Here is a 21,791-nt window from a genome sequence, read left to right on the forward strand (position 1 = left end):
ACTATTAGTACTCTGCACTCTTTTCCTCACTCTTTCTTTTCATTCTTACCATATTTATCTCCCTTATTTCATATTTCTCTCTCTTTTAGAGGTTATTTTCATTAGGGGGTGGGGGGTGGGCTGAACAGTACTATTCATAGACATACCATGATAGAGAAGTCAGGTTATATCAATTCATATTATTAAATTTAGTAATATTGTAAAGGTTGGGAATGACTAAATATATTTTACTCAAATATAGGTCTGTTGACATCTTCAACAAGATTCTTTGATTAAAATTATTTATAACATTTTATGATCAGTAGTTCACCCCAAATTAATATTTTGTCATTAACTCAGCCTCATGTTGTCCAAGCCTGTATGACTTGCGTTCTTCTGTGGAATGCAGACTTTATTTATTCAGTGACGTGTCCTACTCACTTTTTCAGTATAATGAGGTTTCAAGCTTCAAAATGACAAAATATAAATCAGTAGTTCCAAAACTTGTCTCTGCATTTATGCAGTCAAAGTCGTATGATGCATCTTATGTGATATCTTTGTGCAATGAACATACTGACATTATTAATTGAAAATCTTGGCATCTTTATAAGTATGTAAGAAATGTAGTTATGCTTGATTTGTGAATAAATCATCTTATTCAGTTAGATCTTTCCAGTAAATAGTTCATCCAGTTCATAGAAGAAAAAAAAATGGTTTGAAAAATTAGTTTTTAATCTGACTGATCTGGTTCTTGAATTTAACTCTAAGTAATACAGACAAGCCACTGGAGTGAAAAATGGTCAGTAAACATTCTGTAAAAGTTTTGGCTTCTTCATTAAACAAAGCTAAAGTACCATCAGTCTTCAGATGACTTGTGATATAAGTGCAAGAATTTTTGAAAGAGCCCCCAGTTCTCTTTAACTTTATTATATTGAATAGGCCAGGAAGTTTATAAAAAATTTACAAAAATTAACCATGATGAAATCTTGTAAAGTAGTTACCAGCAACACTTTTGGCATCTATGATTCATGTTTTGTAGTTTATAACAAACAACCTTGAGATAAAATCCATATTTGCAACATATTGGACATCCAAAAAAAAAAAAAAAACCTATAGAAATAGTATTGTAGTAGTACAAAACAAAATAATATATACCTATAACATTTAGAGCATTACAATTGCCCCTAGTCTCCTTTACTACACGTGACTTGATAGAACGGATCAGTACAGTATGTACTGTTGTGCACAGTATGTAAAGCTTTATGGTACTTTAACTCATTAGGCATTGCAGTTCTTTTCAGACCATATGTCGGAATTCAGGCCTTATGTTTGACCATAACCCTGCCAACATGGATGCAAGAGTAACAACAGTTTAGAATTTCAATGTCCGATGTGAAGGAAATGCTGCATATAGTGTAGTATTTTTATTTATTTTTTAAACAAGTTCTGCCAATAAGTTTTTGATTTCAGTTTGGCACACACACTTCGTACATCCTGTGCCATCTCTCTCTCTGCGTTGTGTTATTGACAGCCTGTATCGTTCTTAGTACTGGCAGCACTTCATCGGTCAACAACTTTGAGATCGGACCATTTTTGTTAGTCTCAGCAACTATACAGTGTTCTGATGCAGCTGCGTTGACAGCCGCTGTGCCTCACTGCCACTCAGCATTCTTTCTTTTGTTAGTAACACCTGCAGAAAGACTGGCAGAAGAGGTTTTTTGTTTTTTTAAACCTTGACTTTTAGAGGTAGAACCTCTAGAGGTTGGCTTTTTTCCCTTTTATTCTTTTTTTTTTTTTTTTTTTACTTTGGTCCATGGTTCTTCAATAGTTTCAATTTAATTGAGAAATATGTATTTTTAATTTAATTGATCACATAGTGTTTACTCGTAACTATAGTGATACTTTTTATTTATTTATTTTTATTATTGCAATATAATGCAGGTTGAACAAATTTCATTACTTAAAATGAAAGCGGGTACTGTAATTTCTGTCACTATTGTTCCACACTGTCAAGTTTGGGGTAAGAAAGATTTATTTATTTATTTATTTACTTAGTTATAATAATATACGCATATATCATATAATATGCATTTATTATATTAAAATACAGTGCAAACTGTACATTCCTAAACTGTAAATTACTGTTTTAATGTAGGCTACTTAATATAATACTATTTTAATGTTTTAACTTGTTTTTGTTTTTTTCTCCTGTGATGGCAAAGCTGAATTTTCAGCAGCCATTACTTCAGTCTTCAGTGTCACATGATCCTTCATAAATCATTCTAATATTGATGATGTGATTTGGTGCTCAAGAAACATTTCTGAAATTGAAAACAGCTGTGCAGCTTAATATTTTGATGAATGAAAAGTACAAAAGAACAGCATTTATTTGAAATGCAAATCTTTTGAAAGAAGAGAACATGTTTGTTTCTCCAAAAAAAATTCAATAAATAGTGGTAGTGTTTTTTTTCTTCCTACATTTAATCAAACTACCTCAACAATATAATGTCTAGTCTTCATAAGGAATCATCTTTGCAAGCAGTTGTTTCCCCATACAGTTCTTTTAAAAAGTTCAAGTTTCAAAAGTTTTCTAACCACTTTTCAAAAACTGGCTGAAACTTCTGTTTCTCCTAGATTTCGCCAGCAGCCCGTGAAGCAATGCAGGCCACAGAGCGTGTCAAGAATGAACGAAACATTGTACGACTCTGTTTTGCTCTTTATCTGAGGCAGTAATCAATCGGAAAATGGGCTGTTGAAATTGATTTAAATGCCACTGTATACTGCCTTCAAGGCCCTCTCAGATTAACAATGCTAATTTTCTTTGACCTGTATTCATTTGCATGTAAATTTCCAATTTGAGTCTGAATATTAGGAAAAAAAAATCTTTTGAGTGCTTAAAACTTACTGGATCACCTCCGGACCAATTATAAACTGCTGTGGATTTCTCAGCTTAATTCCCCTGACGAATAGATGTCCAGAATGTGGCGTGTTTATTCATACGTTGTCTAGCATAGAATTTAAATTTCAATGAAGCACCGAGCGACTGGGCTAATTGGGTAAGGAAGTGCCGCAATCTCGGAGTGCAGCTTGGAATACTGTTGATGTAATTACGATTCATGCAGAGAGTACAGTAGGTGCGTTTGAAATTAATTAACTTCCCTTCTCGAGCTGTAGTTAATCCTAATGTTTCGGATTGTTTTGCTTTTGACAGTTCCCTCCCAATTATGCTGATAGTGAAAGTTAATCAATTCCTCCTGATTTGCTGCCCACTAAATGCTGTGGAACTCATTAGCTTATTAACCTCTGTTTTATATCAAGTGCATTTTGGGGGGCTTTTCCATCCCCTCCAGCACCTCGCTGTGAAAGTGATAGCACCTGTCAAATTACTGTCAGACAATTGGGGCTTATGCCACACTAAATATCCAGAGACCTCCCGGTCTCTTTAAATGATCCATGTGCGCTAACAAGACTGCGCTAACGGCTTGAACGCCTCTTTGCAGGACTTTGTTATGAAGATAATCCGCTCTCTGGAGAGTCCGTCTTCAGTCATCCGTGCCAAGGCCTTCCTCGTTCTTCTGCAGGTCCTTATGAACAACAGAGAGATGCTTCTGCTCTGCTGTAACTCCAGGTAAACACTCTACACAATGAAATCCCATCAACCAACTGTGCAGGATGCATTGACAGAGCGCACGCATTATAGATCCAGTGAAATGCTTCTGTTCCTCAATAGCGCTGAGAGCCAAATATACACGGAACGGTAAACAAAGACACGGGCACAAAGGAAAAAGAAGAATAGATGTTCCTCTTGTGCCTCATATCCCAGTACAAACACATCATAAACCACACTACAATACATTCCACATATGAATCAGAAAGAGACTGTCTGGGAGATGGAGGTATGGAAAACACATGGACTAAATCAATATCATATATGTTTCATAAATGGTTTGTAGAGAGACGCATGAGAGGAAGGGAACTCCAGTGGGCCTGTTGCTCCACTGGACAGTAGCGGTTTTGGAATTTCAGTGACTTTTCTGTATGTTATTACTGCAAAAGTTTCACAAAACTCAGCAGGAAGCTCAGTAGATTCCACACATCATTCATAATAGCTTAACCATCTCTGTCCCATTGAAAGTAACTTTGGGGTACGACAGCTTGTCACTGGACCAGTGCCCTCAGGAGGACAGCTTTGTGCCATTTTTTTACTCCAAAAATAGTATATTAAGGGTACATATTACTACTTTAAGGTCACCTTTATTTCTATAGTGCTTTATACAATACGGATTTTATCAAAGCAGCTCACAGTGAGTCATTTGTTCCTTATGTCAGTATGTCATGCATAGAACGAGGCATCGGTTTACTGTCAGGGATTTGTTGCTCAAGTCTCGCTGTTTCCAGTGTAGACAGAATCACTGTCTATAAAGTGTTTTGTATTATTATTTTTTTATTATTTAGTCACTAGTGTTGTCAGACTGGTAGTTCGGTACCAAGTCAATACTTACATTTTAACCCTTTGGGGTCTGGGGGTGTTTTGGGGGCCTGGAGAAGTTTTGACATGCGCTGACATTTGTGCTTTTTTCAGTTGCTTATAAACATATAAATGGTTTAAAAAGTCTAATAACACTGTAAACGGCACAAACTGGGCTACAATAATATGTTAGCAGCATTTATGTACCTGATTGTATTTTTGAGAAAGCAACGTTTATTTAGTGAAAAACAAACATTTTGAAGTCAAATAAGCCATAAAAACATACAGAAAATTTGTTCACAAGACTTTTGAGCACTGGATCTTGTAGTCTAGAGTTTTTGCTTCAAAATAATGTGAAAATCATCTTGTTTACTTGCTCACAGAAAACATTATATTTATTTAAATTTTCTAAGTCACTTGACCGCATTAGATATGAGTTGAGACAGGAAAACTGGACATCGCGTTGGTTTCATACGGAATACTTTAACAGAATATTTGTATTGGACGTGACTTCATTTAAAAGTAGATATTTCAAGCTTTCTATACATATATTTCTCATGTATTTGAGGTGAGTATTCGCGGAGATTCAGGTTGTTTTATTTATTGTCTGTGAAGAGAGGTGACAGAGACAGAGCTGGCAGAGAACGCACCCTGTTTATTTTGTCTATTTTTTTAAAAGCACATTATTTTGTTGTTATTATGACTATACACAAACGACTATGCACTTTCAAACGATACCTTGTTCTTCAAAACTCATGGAGTATTTTTAGTTCTTTTCGCATCATAAAGAAAATACGAGACAGCCCGCGGGCTTCGACCCCAGGGAGTTAAGCTAAAAAAACACATTATTTTCCACATACTGTACATTATTGTTGCTCCTCTAGGCTCCACCTTTCTGAAATGTGGCGATTTTTACAAAGCTCATCGTTCTGAGAAGCGGGGTGTGCTCTGATTGGCCAGCTATCCAGTGCGTTGTGATTGCCCGAATACCTCAAGCATGTAACGGAAATATTATGCCCCCTTACCGTATTGTGATGCCTTGTCCTGGCGCGACGGCACAAAAACCCATTATAAACGATGCATTTGTTGCACCCAGTGGGGACATATAATTATGTATGTATGATTATATGACTTATATGATTATAATGATATAATCATATAAGTGATTATAATGATTATAATGACTTATACTGTCTTTTTACGCATTGCATCGCTCTGCGTAAACATTACCATGTCTGCATTTGTGATCGGAGAACTGACAAACAACAAGCGCTACCCTACACAGCTCAAAACTCGCATTTGAATAGTCATTGGCAAAGTCTTTAAATATGAAAACGTACTCACAGGCTGTGAGTCAGAAGCGTCTGACTGTCCTTGCAAAGTTGGAATTGCCCCACATTATAGAAACAGCCTTTGTGCACAGCTGGCTTTGTTAGCTACTCTCCCAGGTTCTGGAAATAGTCCTCCGTAAAATGCGCTGCACACACTTTAATATTTGGGTTGAACTGTTCTGGAACAGTGTTGTAAATACAACTTAACCACTGATTTCTAGTTGTGTCCTCTTTTGGAAGCCCAAACAAAGTAGTTTCGCATCGAGAATAAAAATCACGCCCTCTTTCTTTGCGTATACATTTGGGCGGTGTTATGAAAAGTCTCCCCACACAGTGACGTAGAGACATGTGGGGGCGTGTTTAAATGAGCCGTTTTAGGGGGGTGTGGACAAGTCTTAACTTTTATAAAGAATATCTCTTTGGTTTTGAGACTTTAGTCTTTGCAACTTCAGGGATTTTATCTATTCACAAACAGCTTGTAACACTCCAAAGAGAAAAGAAAGCTTGGAATCGCATCATATGACCCCTTTAACGTATTTATTCATAATTATTAATATAATTAAATGGATTTTGCTACAGTACCAAAATCTACTGAAACCTAGGTACCGTGACAACACTATTAGTCACGTTGCATCGCACTGATCTTGTCCGGTGTAAACAAGGTGTAAATCAATACATTTTCTGCCCAGTGGTTTACTTAATATTCCCGACCTGGCAACCTCTACATTATGGAAAAAAATTTGTGATCTCTATTGAGGCTTACACTTACTTATGTGTAAGCGCAATAATGATTTATATTTTTTGAGCAAAATAATTATAATTAAGCATTTAACAAGTATTGTGCAGCACCATGTAACTGAAATTTTTCAATTTTGATACAAGTTCAATTCAGATTTGATTGAGGTGTTGCATGAGCATTAAGGCACTAATATGCACCTTTTAGATGGTTAACAACACTCCTCAAACATAACAGGATTTAAAACATCATGAACAAGGCCCGGGCAATTTTTTCCAATGTTATCAATTAATTTTAATGTATTGTTTTGCCATGATTTTATCCCCCTTCTTCTTCTTCTTGTTCTTCTTGTTGTTGTTCTTGTTCTTGTTCTTGTTCTTTTTCTTTATTCTTTGAATAAAAATAATAAACATTACAATTAGACATGTTGACAATACGTCAATGATATCAGACTACAGAAGAAAGTGACAACAGAAAAAAATGATCCAACTGCATGATGGCTCACTGGATTAACCACTCACTTGTGAGCACGCTCTGTGAAGGACCATAACTTTACTAGTCCTAAGGTAATGTTATTTGAATCAAGTTGTAGTTAAGTTTTTAGACTAGTTAAATTTTAAAACATTGAAATCTAAATCATAATTCATAATTCAAAAAAATATTTTTACCATATAACCCAGCCCTATGAGATGTTTTTGGTTTGGGTTGTTGATAAAAAGTTCTATTTAAGAAATCAGAGCCTATACATTAAATTCAGGGGTGATAGATTATAGATGAGCATATATAAGGGGAGAGCTGCCTCTAGACGTAGCATGAAAACTTAAATAGATGAATATTATTCTCTCATTCTTCAAATCTCTCTCTGCTGCCAAAGTCATTTCCTCACATAGGATTAGTAGAAAAGTGCTATTGGTTGAACATAGTTGAAGATCAACTTCAGGAGCATTATTCTGTTTACTGCAGATGCTGTGAAAGGGTGTTAAACATGATGACAAGCATTATGCTTGCTCGTCTCCCTGACAGTGTCTGATTCATGTCAATGTTAGCCGGTAGAGCATGTCCTGTAAATCTTTCTGCAGCTGACCAGTGCAGTAATATGAAGTAAACTGACTCACTGCATGCTGTGATTTCACTTATATATATAAACAAGGCTCAAAATTATGCTCCCATAATTTAATCTGTGCGACCTCAAAATATATTTAGGAGCATTTGTGCGAGTGCATATAATTGTTGTAGTGCGACCTGTTTTCATTTCTCTAAAAATGTGCCTTCTGTGTGCTGATACGGTCTGCCGTTCTATCAAACGTTACATAACTTCATCTTTACATTTATTAAATTGAATGCAGATTTTAGATTGGTTAATATTAGCTATCAATCAGTCACTACTTTCCGCTGTCAGGTGACAGGGAGCTAACTGCCGTGGGAAATGCGAAGGGCTGAAGAGGAGAGAAAATGAAAAGAAACACTGACAGATTTCTTTTGTAAACCACCTAAAGTTACAAATAATGGTGCTGGTGATAGCGATCATGTGGTGAATGTTGATCCACCAGCCGAAAAGAAGGCGTACAGATTTCAGAGAGAATGGTTGAAAGACTTTGAGTGGCTCCGCTATGAAAATGCACTGTGCTCTGTGCACTGCATTCACTTTAAAGCCTGTGGGATGGAGTTTGCAGGTAACACTAACAGCATTCGCCACCGAATCTACACATTTTAAGCTTGAGAGCTTGGTTAATAGGGGTGTGCGATATTGAAAACAAATTATATCTCTATTTTTTTTTTCGAATAACGATAATTAGACTATATTTTGCCAAGTGTGTTATTGTGCTGATATCCGACTACCATAGACAGCTGCAGTTTTAGATATTCTTCAAATTCTGTGTGGTCAGTTCACATCATTGATAGAAATTAATCTTTTCATATAAGTTTAAATAGATTTTTACCTTTTATGGGCAATTTTACTTTTAATAAAGCAATTTTTTTCCCTAAAAGTGTGCATCTTTTGAATCAAATGGTTACATTTAATCAGTCAGTTTATTAGCATAAAACATTTAGGCTGTTGCCAAACAAATGAAACCAGTATCAACAAAATTAATCTTTGCAGAAGTTGCATCTGAATTGGTATTTAGATGTATTTACACACGGTTTAATTCAGCTCAGAGGGACATGGAGTGCTTTAACCTGCACTTACAAATGCATAATGTTTTGATATTTTAAACATATAAAACATTGAATACTGATATTTTTAAATGAAAAGATACTTTGTGAAATTAAAATCGTCAGTAGGTGGCAGCAAGTCACTGTTAAGTAAGTCATTGCAACTGAACCGAATCATTTAAATGGTTGATTCATTCAGGAACGAAACAGCATCGTCATGTTGCTCAGAGACGCAAAACAGTGCTGTGGCTGTTTGGAATTATTTTTTGTTTGCGAAATGGAGCAAAAACAGGCAATATGGTGTCTAAAACGTAAGTTTCTTAATATTAGCTTATTGTTTATTGAATTGTTGTATAAAATCAACATCACATTTGTAATCATGCTTATTTTTTAATAATTATTTTTCGATAATGTCAAATTGCACATCGTTAAAACAACAATTACGATATTATCACGGTTAAACACGGAGAGAGGGCCAAACACAAGAAATGCAGGGACAAGTGTGTGGCAAAATGTTCAGGATCATTAGGTTCAATCGTTAAGGCCTTTAATCGTCAGGATGCTCATGTAGGGGTCTGCGATTTGAGTATATTGCAAAAACCAAACAAAACTCCTACAGAGAGTGCACGCATACATGTGATGAAGTCTAGTAGGTTAGACCAGTTGCACGTGTGCATTTAGAGTGGGTTTTTTTTTGTTTTTTTTTTTTACACTGCATGATTCATTGTATTAAAATGCATCACAAAATTCAAGATATGGGGGCTTTATATCATTTCATATAGTTAATATCACACAAAGAGTGTCTTTTTGTCCTCCAAAAATCAGCATGATTACAAACTGATATTGATTGTATACAACAGTTCAATAAACAAGTTAATATTAAGAGACTTACGTTTTAGACACCATATTTCTTGTTTTTGCTCTATTTCGACAACAAAAATAATTCCAAACAAAGCCACAGCCCTGTTTTGCGTCTCTGAGCAACATGACGGTGTTTCGTTCCTTCACAATGACTCATTTATTAAGAGTGACTTGCTGCCACCTACTGGCGGTTTTAATTTCACATTTAAAGTCCCCAACAACAGGTTGACATGCATGCAAGGTCAAAAAACACTTTCATTTTCTTATATGCATTTAGTTTGACTTTATTTGCTCAATGACACCCAAATGATTCGTTCAACAATTATTTTTTCAAACCCCTCCTTTGCGTGACACTAATCTGCGGTGATTGATCGATTTCATTTAAAGCAGTGTTTGTGAGCTTTTACCGCTCCAAAAGCGACATTTAGTGACAAAGAATGAATTTGTGTTTTCATTCAGACAACGCAAAAATCCAAGTTTTCCCAGGTCTGCACGCACAACAAGTGGGCGGGCAATATGCTAATGTTTCATGTTGATGTCAACATAAATGAAAGGTAATTTTCAAAGATCCATAATAGGGGCACTTTAAAGTATATTTTCTTTTTTTCTTCTTGTTTGAAATAATTTCAAATATCAGTATTCAACGTTTTATGTTTACAGTATTAAAATTCTATATGCATGTGTAACTGCAGGTTAAATGCATTCATGTCCTGCATTAAGCAGTGTGTAAATGCATCTAAATGCCACTTCAGAAATTCTAATTCAAAGGTTAATTTTGTTGATACTGATTTCATTTGCTTGATAACAGCCTTGAAAAATGTCTTATTATTCTAATTGACTGACTAAAATGTAAGAATTTGACTCAAATGATGATGCATACTTTTTAGAAAAAAGAAATGGCTTAATTGTAAAATTGATCATAAAAGGTAAAAATCTATTTAAACTTATTGGAAAAGATTAACTTCTATCACTGCTGTGAACTGACCACCACATGGAATATGAAGAAAATCAAAGTCAGCTGTCCACAGTAGTCCTTAAGATCAGCACAATAACACACTCAGCAAAATATAATTTAATTATCGTTATTGATAAAATCATAGAAAATATCGAGAGATAATTTTTCTGTCAGTATAGCACACCCCTAGCTGCCAGCCGTTCCGTGCAATTGGCAGAGCTGAATATAAAATTTAACACCGCATACACCATCCTAACCCTCGCCAAAGAGGAGCTCTCTCTCTCTGTGTTTAACCTAACTCAGATTAATTTAGGTGGTTTACGAAAGAAATCTGTCAGTGTTCTTTTCATTTTCTCTCTTCTTCAGCCCTTTGCATTTCCCACGGTAGTTAGCTCCCTGTCACCTGACAGCGGAAAGCAGTGACTGAGTCATTGACAGCAATCTAAAATCTGCATTAAAGTTAAGAATGTAAAGATGAAATCTGTTAATATATATTTGTAGTTGTGGTACTCATTAATTTTTGGTGGGTACTCCTAAATTTTTGCTGGTACTCCTAACTTTATAAAGTTGAGAGCACCAGTGCTACCAAGTAAAAAAGTTAATATATAATGTGTGTGACTCTGAACCACAAAACCAGTCAAAAGTAGCACGGGTATATTTGTAGCAATATCCAACAATACATTGTATGGGTTTCTATGGGTCAAAATTATCGATCTTTCTTTTATGCAAATAATTTGGATATAAAGTAAAGATCATGTTCCATGAAGATATTTGGTAAATTTCCTACCTAAATATATAAAAACTTAATTTTTGATTTGTAATATGCATTGCTAAGGACTTCATTTGGACAACTTTAAAGGTGATTTTCTCTATTTAGATTTTTTTTTTTTTTTTTTTTTGCACCATCAGATTCCAGATATTCAAATAGTTGTATCTCGACCAAATATTGTCCTATCCTGACAAACCATACATCAATGGAAAGCTTATTTATTTAATAAAATTGACCCTTATGACTGGTTTTGTGGTCCAGGGTCACACACACGTTTGTTTCTGTGAATTGTGGGGACTTTCCATAGACTTCTATTACTTTTATACTAGTGGTGGAACTGTTTAACTTTTTCATGGTTCAGTTTGTATCACGGTTTTAGTGTCACGGTTTCGGTACGGTTCGGTATGTTTAGGGAAAAACTGTACTGTCAAATAAAAATAAAGAAAATAAGAATAATCTATCTACAGTAACTACAAGCAACAGCACAAATAAATACAATAGAGTAAAGCTACAAATAAAATAAACAGTGATTTTTCATGGTCTATAGCATTAGTTTTTGGGTACAGAAATTGAATCAAGTTATCAAATGTAAAACAGCATTGCATATTTGACTGTATAAATTAAAGATGAATCTTTATTAAAGTTACAAAAGCGATTCAAGAGCAATGAGTGAGTTTTTTTTTGTTGCTGTTTGATTAATATTAAGAAAGTGCCGTCACTTTAAGAGAATGCACTGATCCAGTGCACTGATACTGTTCAGCCGGCTATGTCTGCTATAGCATACTTACCAAGATGGGCATTTTGACATAATTTTTGTGTGAATTTGTCCATTCAAACACAATACTTCAGAGAGAGCGTAATATTTGCGCACGTTCTGAGGCGAGGGTTTGTGCGTGTCTGATGAGCGCACGCACTATTCTTCTCGCTGCACGCGCGAGCTCGCATCGTCTGGCTATTAAATGTTTAAACTGGCAAAGCTTACATGAGTTTAGTTTAAACACAGATATCAACGTGTGCTGTTCAGATTTGGTCCCCACAATGCATCATAAACAGGTACACACGAGTGCACACACACATCCTGAAAAAAAAAAAATATATATATATGTGTATGTATATGTGTGTGTGTAAATATATGTATATGTCCCTTTTATTTATTTTAATTAAACCAAGTGAAATTGATATTAAACAAATTGATTAGAATACAGCAACTATTTGTGAAAAGAAAAAAAAACTAAAAAAATAAATAAATAGTTCTTAAAGGTGAAACATATCCCAGTTTAATATGCAGAGACAGCTGTAAGTGATACATTAATAATACATTTCCCAGAATGTGAAAACGCTGTGAGACTGTGGCACTTTCAGAGCATTGCATTACCAAAAAAAGAAGAAAAAAAAAAAAAGAAAAACAATCTGCAATACGAACTCTGGAAATGGGTTTCCTTAATCCAGCTCCTTTGGGCTTTGCAGCAGATTGGCTTGACCTCTAACTGTGAAGCCAATGACAGAAACAGGCCGGACATTTAAAACCGTTACTTTTTCCATCATTTGTTTCTTTCACTGAATCTTACATAAGAAGACTGGATCTTGTAACTGATCTCATTATTCCTTTTGTATGTACATCTTCAGAATACAACCGGTCATTTTCTTTAATCATGTTCTCCTAATTCATCTATATTTAATTTGAAGCCAGTCTTGAACAGCTGAAGCTCCTAATTGGCCTCATCACTGTCTTACAAACACAGGATGTCTGTCATCACTAGCGTTTCCTCTGCAACACGCCCAGGAACGAGATGTGCTCTCTCTTCTTGCACTCTCTCTCTCTCCTCATCTCTCTCTCTTCCTCATTTTCTCCATGTACCTCCGAGTCCAAGCAGTGCTGCACTGATGGAGTGTGTCAGAACTGACCCAGCGTTCCATCTCCCAGAGTGAGAGCGTTTCCTCGTTGTTCTCATAAACACTTCTCTAATTAGCTGTGCAGCGTCTGCTGTATGCAGCCCTGTCAGATGAGTGCTGCAGCCTGCCTCAGACGTGTCAAACCGGACACGTTGTGCCCAGCCCCTCTCTGGTCTGAGCAGACACATGGAGGGCTCCCAGCTCCCAGATAAGGGAATGTTTTTAACTCAATGAGGCGGCAGCAGAGCTCAGAGGTAGCGAGGAGATGTCTCTGTTCTAGGATTGGTCCTCTGGAGGTTTCTGATGGAGGAGGGGTTGGAGCTCTACTGGAGTTTTTAATTTGAACGTTGAGATAAGAATGTTTAATTTTAGAGGCCGCAGAAATGGACTTTGCAGAATATCTGCATTGTAGAAAACTGTTTTATTACAGTGGTGATAAATACTAACCGCTACTGCGGTTAACTAATAATTCTTACACCATTATACTCTAACAATGTGTTTGTGGGATTTCCATAACATCTATCTGGGTTTTATCTTTCAGATTTATTGTGCTGCCTTTGAGCGTCACAATTAAATATTTATGATTTGGATCTGTTTTATAGACTAATTCATTCATACAGTTGAGGATAATATTCTGGGTAATTTTAGGTGGTAACAGTTTACCCAAAAACTTTTTATTCTAGATCTTGCTTGGTAAAGGTGCTGTTAAATGTGAAAAAATTCCCAGGCAAGAAAGGCCCATTGTCAATCAATAGTGTAGTGATGCCTGAAGTCGCTTTCAAACCAAGTTGATTTCTGTTGGTTGACATGGCCAATTTGTCTGACCAACTTAAACCCAAGCAACATCTGTATGGGGAACTCATACAAAACTGACTGTGAAATTTCACTGAGTGACAGAGAGTAAATGCAACTGCACTTTATTAATGTTTTAGTTAGCGTGCCATTAACTAGTATTGACATTTACACTAATTATAGTTTATTTGAAATCTTAACGGTGGCTTCTCACTGTACTGCATTGTACAAATTGAAGGAGAAAAAAAAATTAATGTAAGAAATATGACTAATTCAGTTCAGTATGCAAATATTTCAATAGAATGATTACGGTTGGCTAAACGGTGGTTATTGTGGTTGGAAGTGTTAATAGGAAATGTTTCTAAGAAATGTCCCAAGAACAAATTTATAAAATGAAAATATAGGTAGTCGTCCTGAAATTGTAAATGTAAGGTATGCTGTTATGTTAATAATGATTATGTCCTCACATAATCAGACTTTTGGATGAATCTGGCTTCCGATTAAACTGGAAGTGTGAGTTGTAAGTCTAAGTTGTTTATACTGTAGGGCCAATAACACTGTAGGGTGCCTTTTTGTGTCCTGTACATAACTCATTTGCCATGATAACATAACTTAAAAATGACAATGAAAGGGTGTGTTATATTAGGCTAAGTTTTTATATTCATTGGCTCTTTAGATACATTTTCTAGATTTTTTTTAGTTTTGTGTAAGAGGATGCGTGTTATTCTGCTTTGTCCCATGCACTGCTCATTAAATTTGAATGAGAGTAGAATACAGTCAAATCATAAAATTAAAAATAAATTGTTCTCTATTAATATTTTGTAAATTTTTTGTTAAACTCAATTTGAGTGTATTGATCATTTGGTAATAAAAAAGGATATTTTTATTTAATAAAAAAAGAGTTTTTCCATGTCCCTTGAATGGTTGTCCATTGTTGTTTGTGATCTGCATTATGTGTCCACACAGTCACGTGCTGGTCCACCCTGTCATCTTGATATTTTACAATAATATTTTAAATAATAATTCAATCATATCTATATAATCCAGTGTGTTCAATAGCTAGGTGTGGGGGCAGTAACATGCAAACAAACAAAAAAATATCCAAAACATCCAAATATCACAGTTTTCTCTAAATAAGAAAAAAATACATGGTTTACATAAAATCTTTTATGTATTTGATTTGAAAGCAAACAAATAACCCTGTTTAGCAAAGGGACATCATACCTTTCAGAAAATATCATTTGCATCCTAATTTTGCAATGAAAACGTATTTAACCGTATGTGCATGACAGGGTGGACATATCTTATGGTTTATGCTTTTAATAATGGCCCATAATTATCTAAAAAAAAAATGTGTGGGAGCTCAGCTAATATGTTTCTATAGTACTTGAGTGTCTATTATTTATGATATGACAAAGCGAATGTGAAATTAAAACAAAATATTTGAGTATTGTTAGGGTTGAAAGGCATTCTATGGTGATATTGACCCTGTAAGTTGCTAACTGCAGCTATGTTACTGCTAACTCTATGGACAAAAGTATATAAATAACCAACTAGTCTAACAAACCTCCAGAAGCTGTATGAAAAGCTGACGTGTACTGGCAAATATACATTATTTAAGGGCATTCTGTTTGTCGGGATATTGAGATATGATCTGTTCTGGTCAAGTACGTTTCATTTATAATCCCCTTCACACTTGTGTAAAATGTCATTCCATTATTGTCCCCCATAACTGGTAGTATTACAAGTCTATAAGAAAGCTTAACTTTATATGCTGTTTTGACATAGCGTACACAAGTCAAAATATATAAATAAAAAAATTATTATTTGGGAGTAATTTGAATATAGCTTTTTGGAAAAAAACTAATTTAATGTTGGCTAAACAACTAGTGTTTCCATCTGTTTACACCCCCATTAGCAGCAATAACTGCAAATAAACAGTTACGACAATTTCACCAGTTACACACTGTGGAGGAATTTTGACCCACTCCTCCTCCTCACAGAACTGCTTCAGCTCAGTGATATTTGTGGGCTTTTGAACATGAACTGCGTGTTTTAGGTCCTGGCTTTTATGTAGTGGAATATTGTCTTGCTGCATAATCCAACTGCGCCTGAGCTAGAATTCACAGATGGATGGTTTAACATTCTCTGCTACACAGCAGAATGAATGGTTTTTCAGCTACAACAAGGCATCCAAGGTCCTAATGCAGAAAGAAAACCATTCCCAAAACATTCGCTTTTCAATTCATCTGTCTGTAAGGCATTGTTCCAGAACTCTTCAGGATCATCCTGCTGCAAACCTGAGACAGGTTTTAGTGCTTGCTTGAGTCTTCCTTGCTAGTCTGCCATGGATCCCATTTTTCCTGAGGGTAGAGTCATGTACACTGACCTTAGTTGTGGCCCAAGGATTCTTTGAATGTTCATTGTGATATCCCTGCAACTTGGAGAGATTTCAGCAGGATGGTTACTGGCAGAGTATATCTATTTTTAATGCATTTTTAATAGATTTGCATGTTTAAATTCACCTTAACTACAAATGAAAGGGTCTGTTTTAAAGCATTTGCGACTGTTGAGTTGGGGCTGATCTAAGGTAGTACTCTGGTTGTTGGTTACTATACATTAAAAAAACAGCCTAAAATGAAATATTGATAGTCTTACCAGGTTATTTTATTGACTGGCTGCTGGTGAATTTGAGTGTCCTTGGTTTAGCTGGAGCTGTTCTCTTGCATCTCCGCCTCGTGCTGCCCACTCTTTAAATTAGATTCCATTAATCAGAAAATCTGGTCTATTTTCTGTACAGCAGTAGGCTAGATCTAAAGCTGCTCCCAGAGACCCTCATCAGTTCTCAAAGGAGGTCTGTCTGTGCTCTGACACACCTAATTCATATAATCAAGGGTTTGATAATTCACTGATAAGTTGAAAATGTTGCCTCAGAGCAGACAAAGACCAAATATATGACCCCATTCTGTGGGTCTAAAAGAGCAGGTTCACAAATCACTGCATTACAGCTCAAACTGTCAGGATAACAAAGAACCGCTAGGGAATAAAATGTTACCCTGTCACTCCTGTTGTTCCTAGTCATTCAGTCAAAAAACGATCTTGCGTAGGATTCCAATTATAACCGTATGCATGTAGACCCATCCACGCGCACAGCAGTCCTGGCGCCCAGTAAATGTAATTTATTGTGAAAGTCACTAGGTAATTCTTCCTCAGGTAATGTAGTGGCCAGCTCGCAGTGTCCGACTAATAAAAGACCGCTTGATCCTAACATCTCAGAATAGATGGTTTTGTAAATCATGCTCATGTCTCCGGATTTTCATTTTCTCCCACGTGCCTCCTCACCTACGAGCGCTTGAGTATCGCTGACATCCGACAACAACTCATTCTGAGAGAGGGAAAATTATAGCCTTTTGAGAGGAGGAAATTTATTATAGGCTAATCTAGTCGGGCAGCAACAGAACTCTGAGGCATTGGTGCACTTGTAAATACCAAGGTTGCCATTATTGCCCCTCTCCTGTCAGTAAGCGGAGGTGTGTTCATTTTTGTGAGGACCCTCGAAGTGCTCTCTATATGGGTGCTCTTGTGATGAAATATCATTCTTGTGTATTTTAGATATGTGGCAAAGATTTGCTCATTGGCCAAAACATGAAATTACTCATAAAACATAAATAAAATGTTTCAAGCATTACTAATTATGGTAGAGAGAAGCCTCAATTGTGTTCATAATTAAATTAATAATTACCAAATAATTACCAAAATATCCAAAATGTTCTTGGATCTGGTCTGCTTGGACCATAATATATTTGCTCAATCTCAATCTTGATCAATAATTTTTTTGTTAATATTTACTTGAGCTGAACGCACATTGATTAAAATCAATTAACCTAGCTAATAAGAAGGAATTTTCCAAGAGGGCTTGAAAGCAGCATTATAATAGGCTAGAGTAACAGCTTGTCAGACAGTGTAGTGGACAGCAAAGTTGCTGTGGTAGGATATGTCAGTAATTTTTTAACAGCTTGGGCTCCTTGGAAACCTCTAAAACTCTAAAAACAGAACTATGATTTTTATTTCTTTTCACACAAAATATTATCGATTTATTTTCATGTATTTCCTTTCACATACTATGTTAAGACCTCAAAACACCTACAGCTCACCTGGTACAGCATTGCCCTTGCAATATGGAGCGTTCGGGTACAAGTCCCGTGAAACATGAGTCATGATACTCAAAACAACTGAAAGACTTGTAGAAGTAAGCTAAAATGGCATGGCTACTTCAGCAAATGTGGTTTTATCTCATATTATCATATCATATTTGCTTTTAGGTTTAGGGTGGGGTTTCGTTTCTGAACTGCCACAATACATGCAACAACCAAAGTAATAAAATGTTGCTAAACATTTCTGGAAAACTGAACAATTGTACACAATTGAAAATGTTCAGCACTCACTGGAAATTTCACTTTGAAAGTTTGTGTTGCATTTTATGGTGGGGTTTAGTGAAGGGTAACCACTTCAGTAGAGGTTTTAGGAGGTATGCAGAAGTTTGAGTTGGGATGTCTTTAACAAAGTACAACTTCTGCTTCTGTTAAAGTTGAACACAAATGTAGTTAGATTATTGAAATGGAAAAGAAATATGGTGTCTAATAACTCTTTGCATAGCCTAGGCTGTATGGTTTTATCCCATCACTTTTATTAACACTGAGAAGTATAAGAATGATTCCTTTGAACTCCAAGCTCAATGAAATGAATTACACACCTGAAAATGCTCTTTCTTCAAATTACTCCCAAGATTCTAAGAGATGAGCTTTGCTTTAAAGCTGCTGTCAATTAAGAGTGTAGCTCTGTTCTGCTTGACCCTGGAAGAAAGACTTGGCTGAAGAGAAAATGAAAACTGGAACGCTGTGGTAGATTACAGCACAAATGACATTCAAAGCAATCAATTGCATTTCATAGTTTTGATGTTCTTCGTGTTTCATTTTGCTGGTGTCACTCAGAATTATGTTGTCTTTTGTATTAAAAATGTATAAGTTGTCAATTTTGATGGTGGTGATGATGATTAGTGTTCTGAATTAGTTAGTGGTGCTTGATAAGGCAAGCTATTATACTTATATTTTAATAGTGCTCATAAATAATAACTTTTTAAATACAGTTGCTCATCCTAGTAGTATTTAAAAAAAAAAAAATTAAATGGAGAAAGGTTGAGATCATGTATTCATCCTTATACAAATAGAAAATGAACAAGCATCAGTCCATATCTTCACTGCATAGGTTAGAAGAAATCCTATTCAGCCATAAGCTCCAATGACTTTATATTTCTCTCTCAAGGGAACAATTCGTTGGGCTGTAGCTTTTCAATACACTGAAACACACATCACATAGAATCAATAGAGGTCACCTACACAGCCGACAAGCTCAATCAGTCTAATCTAAGAACAAACAACATTCTCTGCAGATGAGCTCAGTGCCAGGCACAATTGGGAATGTAGCCCAATATAAGACATAAGAAATAAGTGATCAACATGCTATGAAATTTTTTTTCTTTTTTTGACTGGCTCTACTTTCTGAATTAAGCTAAAAGAATAACACGTTCCACCCACATCCACATGCCAGTGATGACAATTATTTAATTACTTTAAGAATAATGCCATGATCATCTTTTTTTTTTTTTTCACACCATACAATATCAATATTTATCACAATACTAATTTACCATTAATGGGAAAAGAAATGCTGTCCACATGTTGTTAGACCTTGAGAATGAATGTAAACTTGTTTGCTCACAATTAGACTCCACAGAGTGAGCTACCTTTTAATTTAGGTGACCAAGCAATCCCATAAAGCATTGCACATGTTATAACAGATTTAATTCTCCCTTATAGATGGTTTCAACGGCAAGAAATATTACTGCAAATGCACGCTTTTGTGGCCCAAACTTAACTTCCGGTAGACTTCCGCAAAAGAATCAATCAATAACAACATAGTCCCTCTAGAGTAGATTAACAAGTGAATTACATTAGCTAGCAAGTTCAAACAATAGGTGCACGTGTTTGACTTGAAGCAGCGCTGCGCAGACCGAAGGGTGTGACATCAAAGGACCATGAGAGCTGTAGAGTATGCTTTCGAATCACTCTAGTGGTACTTTGACTTTAACTGCGTTTGTAGTCGGCACCATAGCCACTAACCTGACCGATAAACAAACGTGGACCGGAAGCTAAATTGTCTGAGCATAAACTGTGCATAAACAAATGCTCGCAATCCTCAATAAACTGGAGCAGCATTGTAAAGAAGAATGGGCCAAATTCTTCCAGATCCAAGAAAGAAACTGATAAAGTCATACAGAAGGTGATTACTTCATTATTTCTACCAAAAGTGGACCTATGAGAAACTGATTCATAGGGTGTCCTTAGTTTATAACCCATGGCTTTTTCATTTTGGTCTAGTTTTAGTCTGGTTTGTGGTATTTTATACTCTAGTTTCATACCAAGATCCTATATCTATGATTCATAGGGTGAGTGTTTTAAGTAAAATTGCAAATTTATCATACAAACTGTAAAGAACACGTCATTTTTCCCAGAACTAAGGCCACTGGGAGAGTGGTGATCAGTGTTACGTTTTTTGGACTCGTCAGTGAATTTGCAACTCATGAACAAGCAGTGTTACTAATTTTGGAAGTGTTTACAGACAATTCCTCAAAACAACATCAATCAATCAAATCAATCAATCAATCAATCAGTATTTATGGAAATGGTCATAAAATTATTCAACTGCTTAAACGAAACCTTTACAAATGGACTTTATAAATTAATATGATCCATTTTGCTGTTTTCATTTAAATAATTTAATATAATTAATTATTTGTACTGCTATTGTACTGCTTTCGATTGTAATGTCTCACATTTCTGTTTACTGAATATTGAGGCGTTTAAAGCTTTTAGTTTGGTTGGCACTTTCTGCATCGACTATTCTCGGAAGGGTTTTACCAAGAATATCCCTGAGCAGAGAACTTCTGTGTTAATTTCAGTGCCAATTACAATTCAATAGAGTCAAGTTACTGAGCAACTAATTCAAAGGAAAGATCAAATCTTTCATTATTGAGTAATGCTTATTTTAGCTCATGCTTTTATTTGGTTGGCCAGTGCAACTTTAATACAGTATGTATTTGCCAGGTTTGCATCCAGGTCCCAGTTCTCCTCTTTGTTGAGCGTGCTAGTTAAGTAGGCGATTGCTCTCTCATTGGAGTTTAATCCAGTGTGTTCCCTCTAGTCCTCTGTTCAAACTTACTTTCAGCCTCTGGTATAATTGCTGGGTGCATTTCCTTCCCACACTGCTGGGCTCTGTGCAATTCTCTCACTCTTTGCTTTTTCATCCGTGTCTAATTTGAGAGACGCGCCTCAGCAGAAACGTACGTGTGTGTGTGTGTGTCTGTTTATTTGTGTGTGCCAGTTTGCATGCTTGTGTGTGTTATGAGGGGCCGGGAGGAACTGGCTCACTTGCGGGGAGATGTTGAGGCACTGTTTGTATAGAAGTGTGCAGTGCTGGTTGCAAACAAGTTAATTAACAGTGTTTCTTAATTAGCATGGGCTTGAGGGCAGAGACGGCTGTCACTTCTGGTGCTGTGGATCTCACCCTCTCACAATCTAATTTCTCTCACTTAGAGGAGAGGAGAGGTTGCTCTTGACAAGCTATTTTTAAAGACATATCTGCACTGTTGGCAGAGCTGCATATTTTTAGTGTAAGAATAGTGATTGAATGATCTTGGAACATCTTAGATCCTGCAATTAATTTAATGAGTACTACACAGTGTATCATCTGGATAGACTTGATGTTGACCCAACTTATTGTTTTTTTTGTTCTGT

At 35.9% G+C, this 21,791-nt stretch overlaps 1 protein-coding gene across 1 annotated transcript in view; it reads left to right on the forward strand.

Annotated features, from left to right (window-relative positions):
* The window catches only part of LOC306887908 (serine/threonine-protein kinase ULK4-like), a gene marked incomplete at its 5' end in the record, with an annotated part of 228,790 nt that overhangs the window by 69,475 nt on the left and 137,524 nt on the right, over window positions 1-21,791 (forward strand). The window contains 1 exon segment of the mRNA XM_079445936.1: window positions 3,480-3,607. Within this exon segment, the coding sequence (XP_079302062.1) occupies window positions 3,480-3,607 (128 nt within the window).

This window comes from Barbus barbus (assembly GCF_936440315.1).
Source record: "Barbus barbus genome assembly, chromosome: 21".
In the NCBI taxonomy this organism is placed as follows: domain Eukaryota; kingdom Metazoa; phylum Chordata; class Actinopteri; order Cypriniformes; family Cyprinidae; genus Barbus; species Barbus barbus.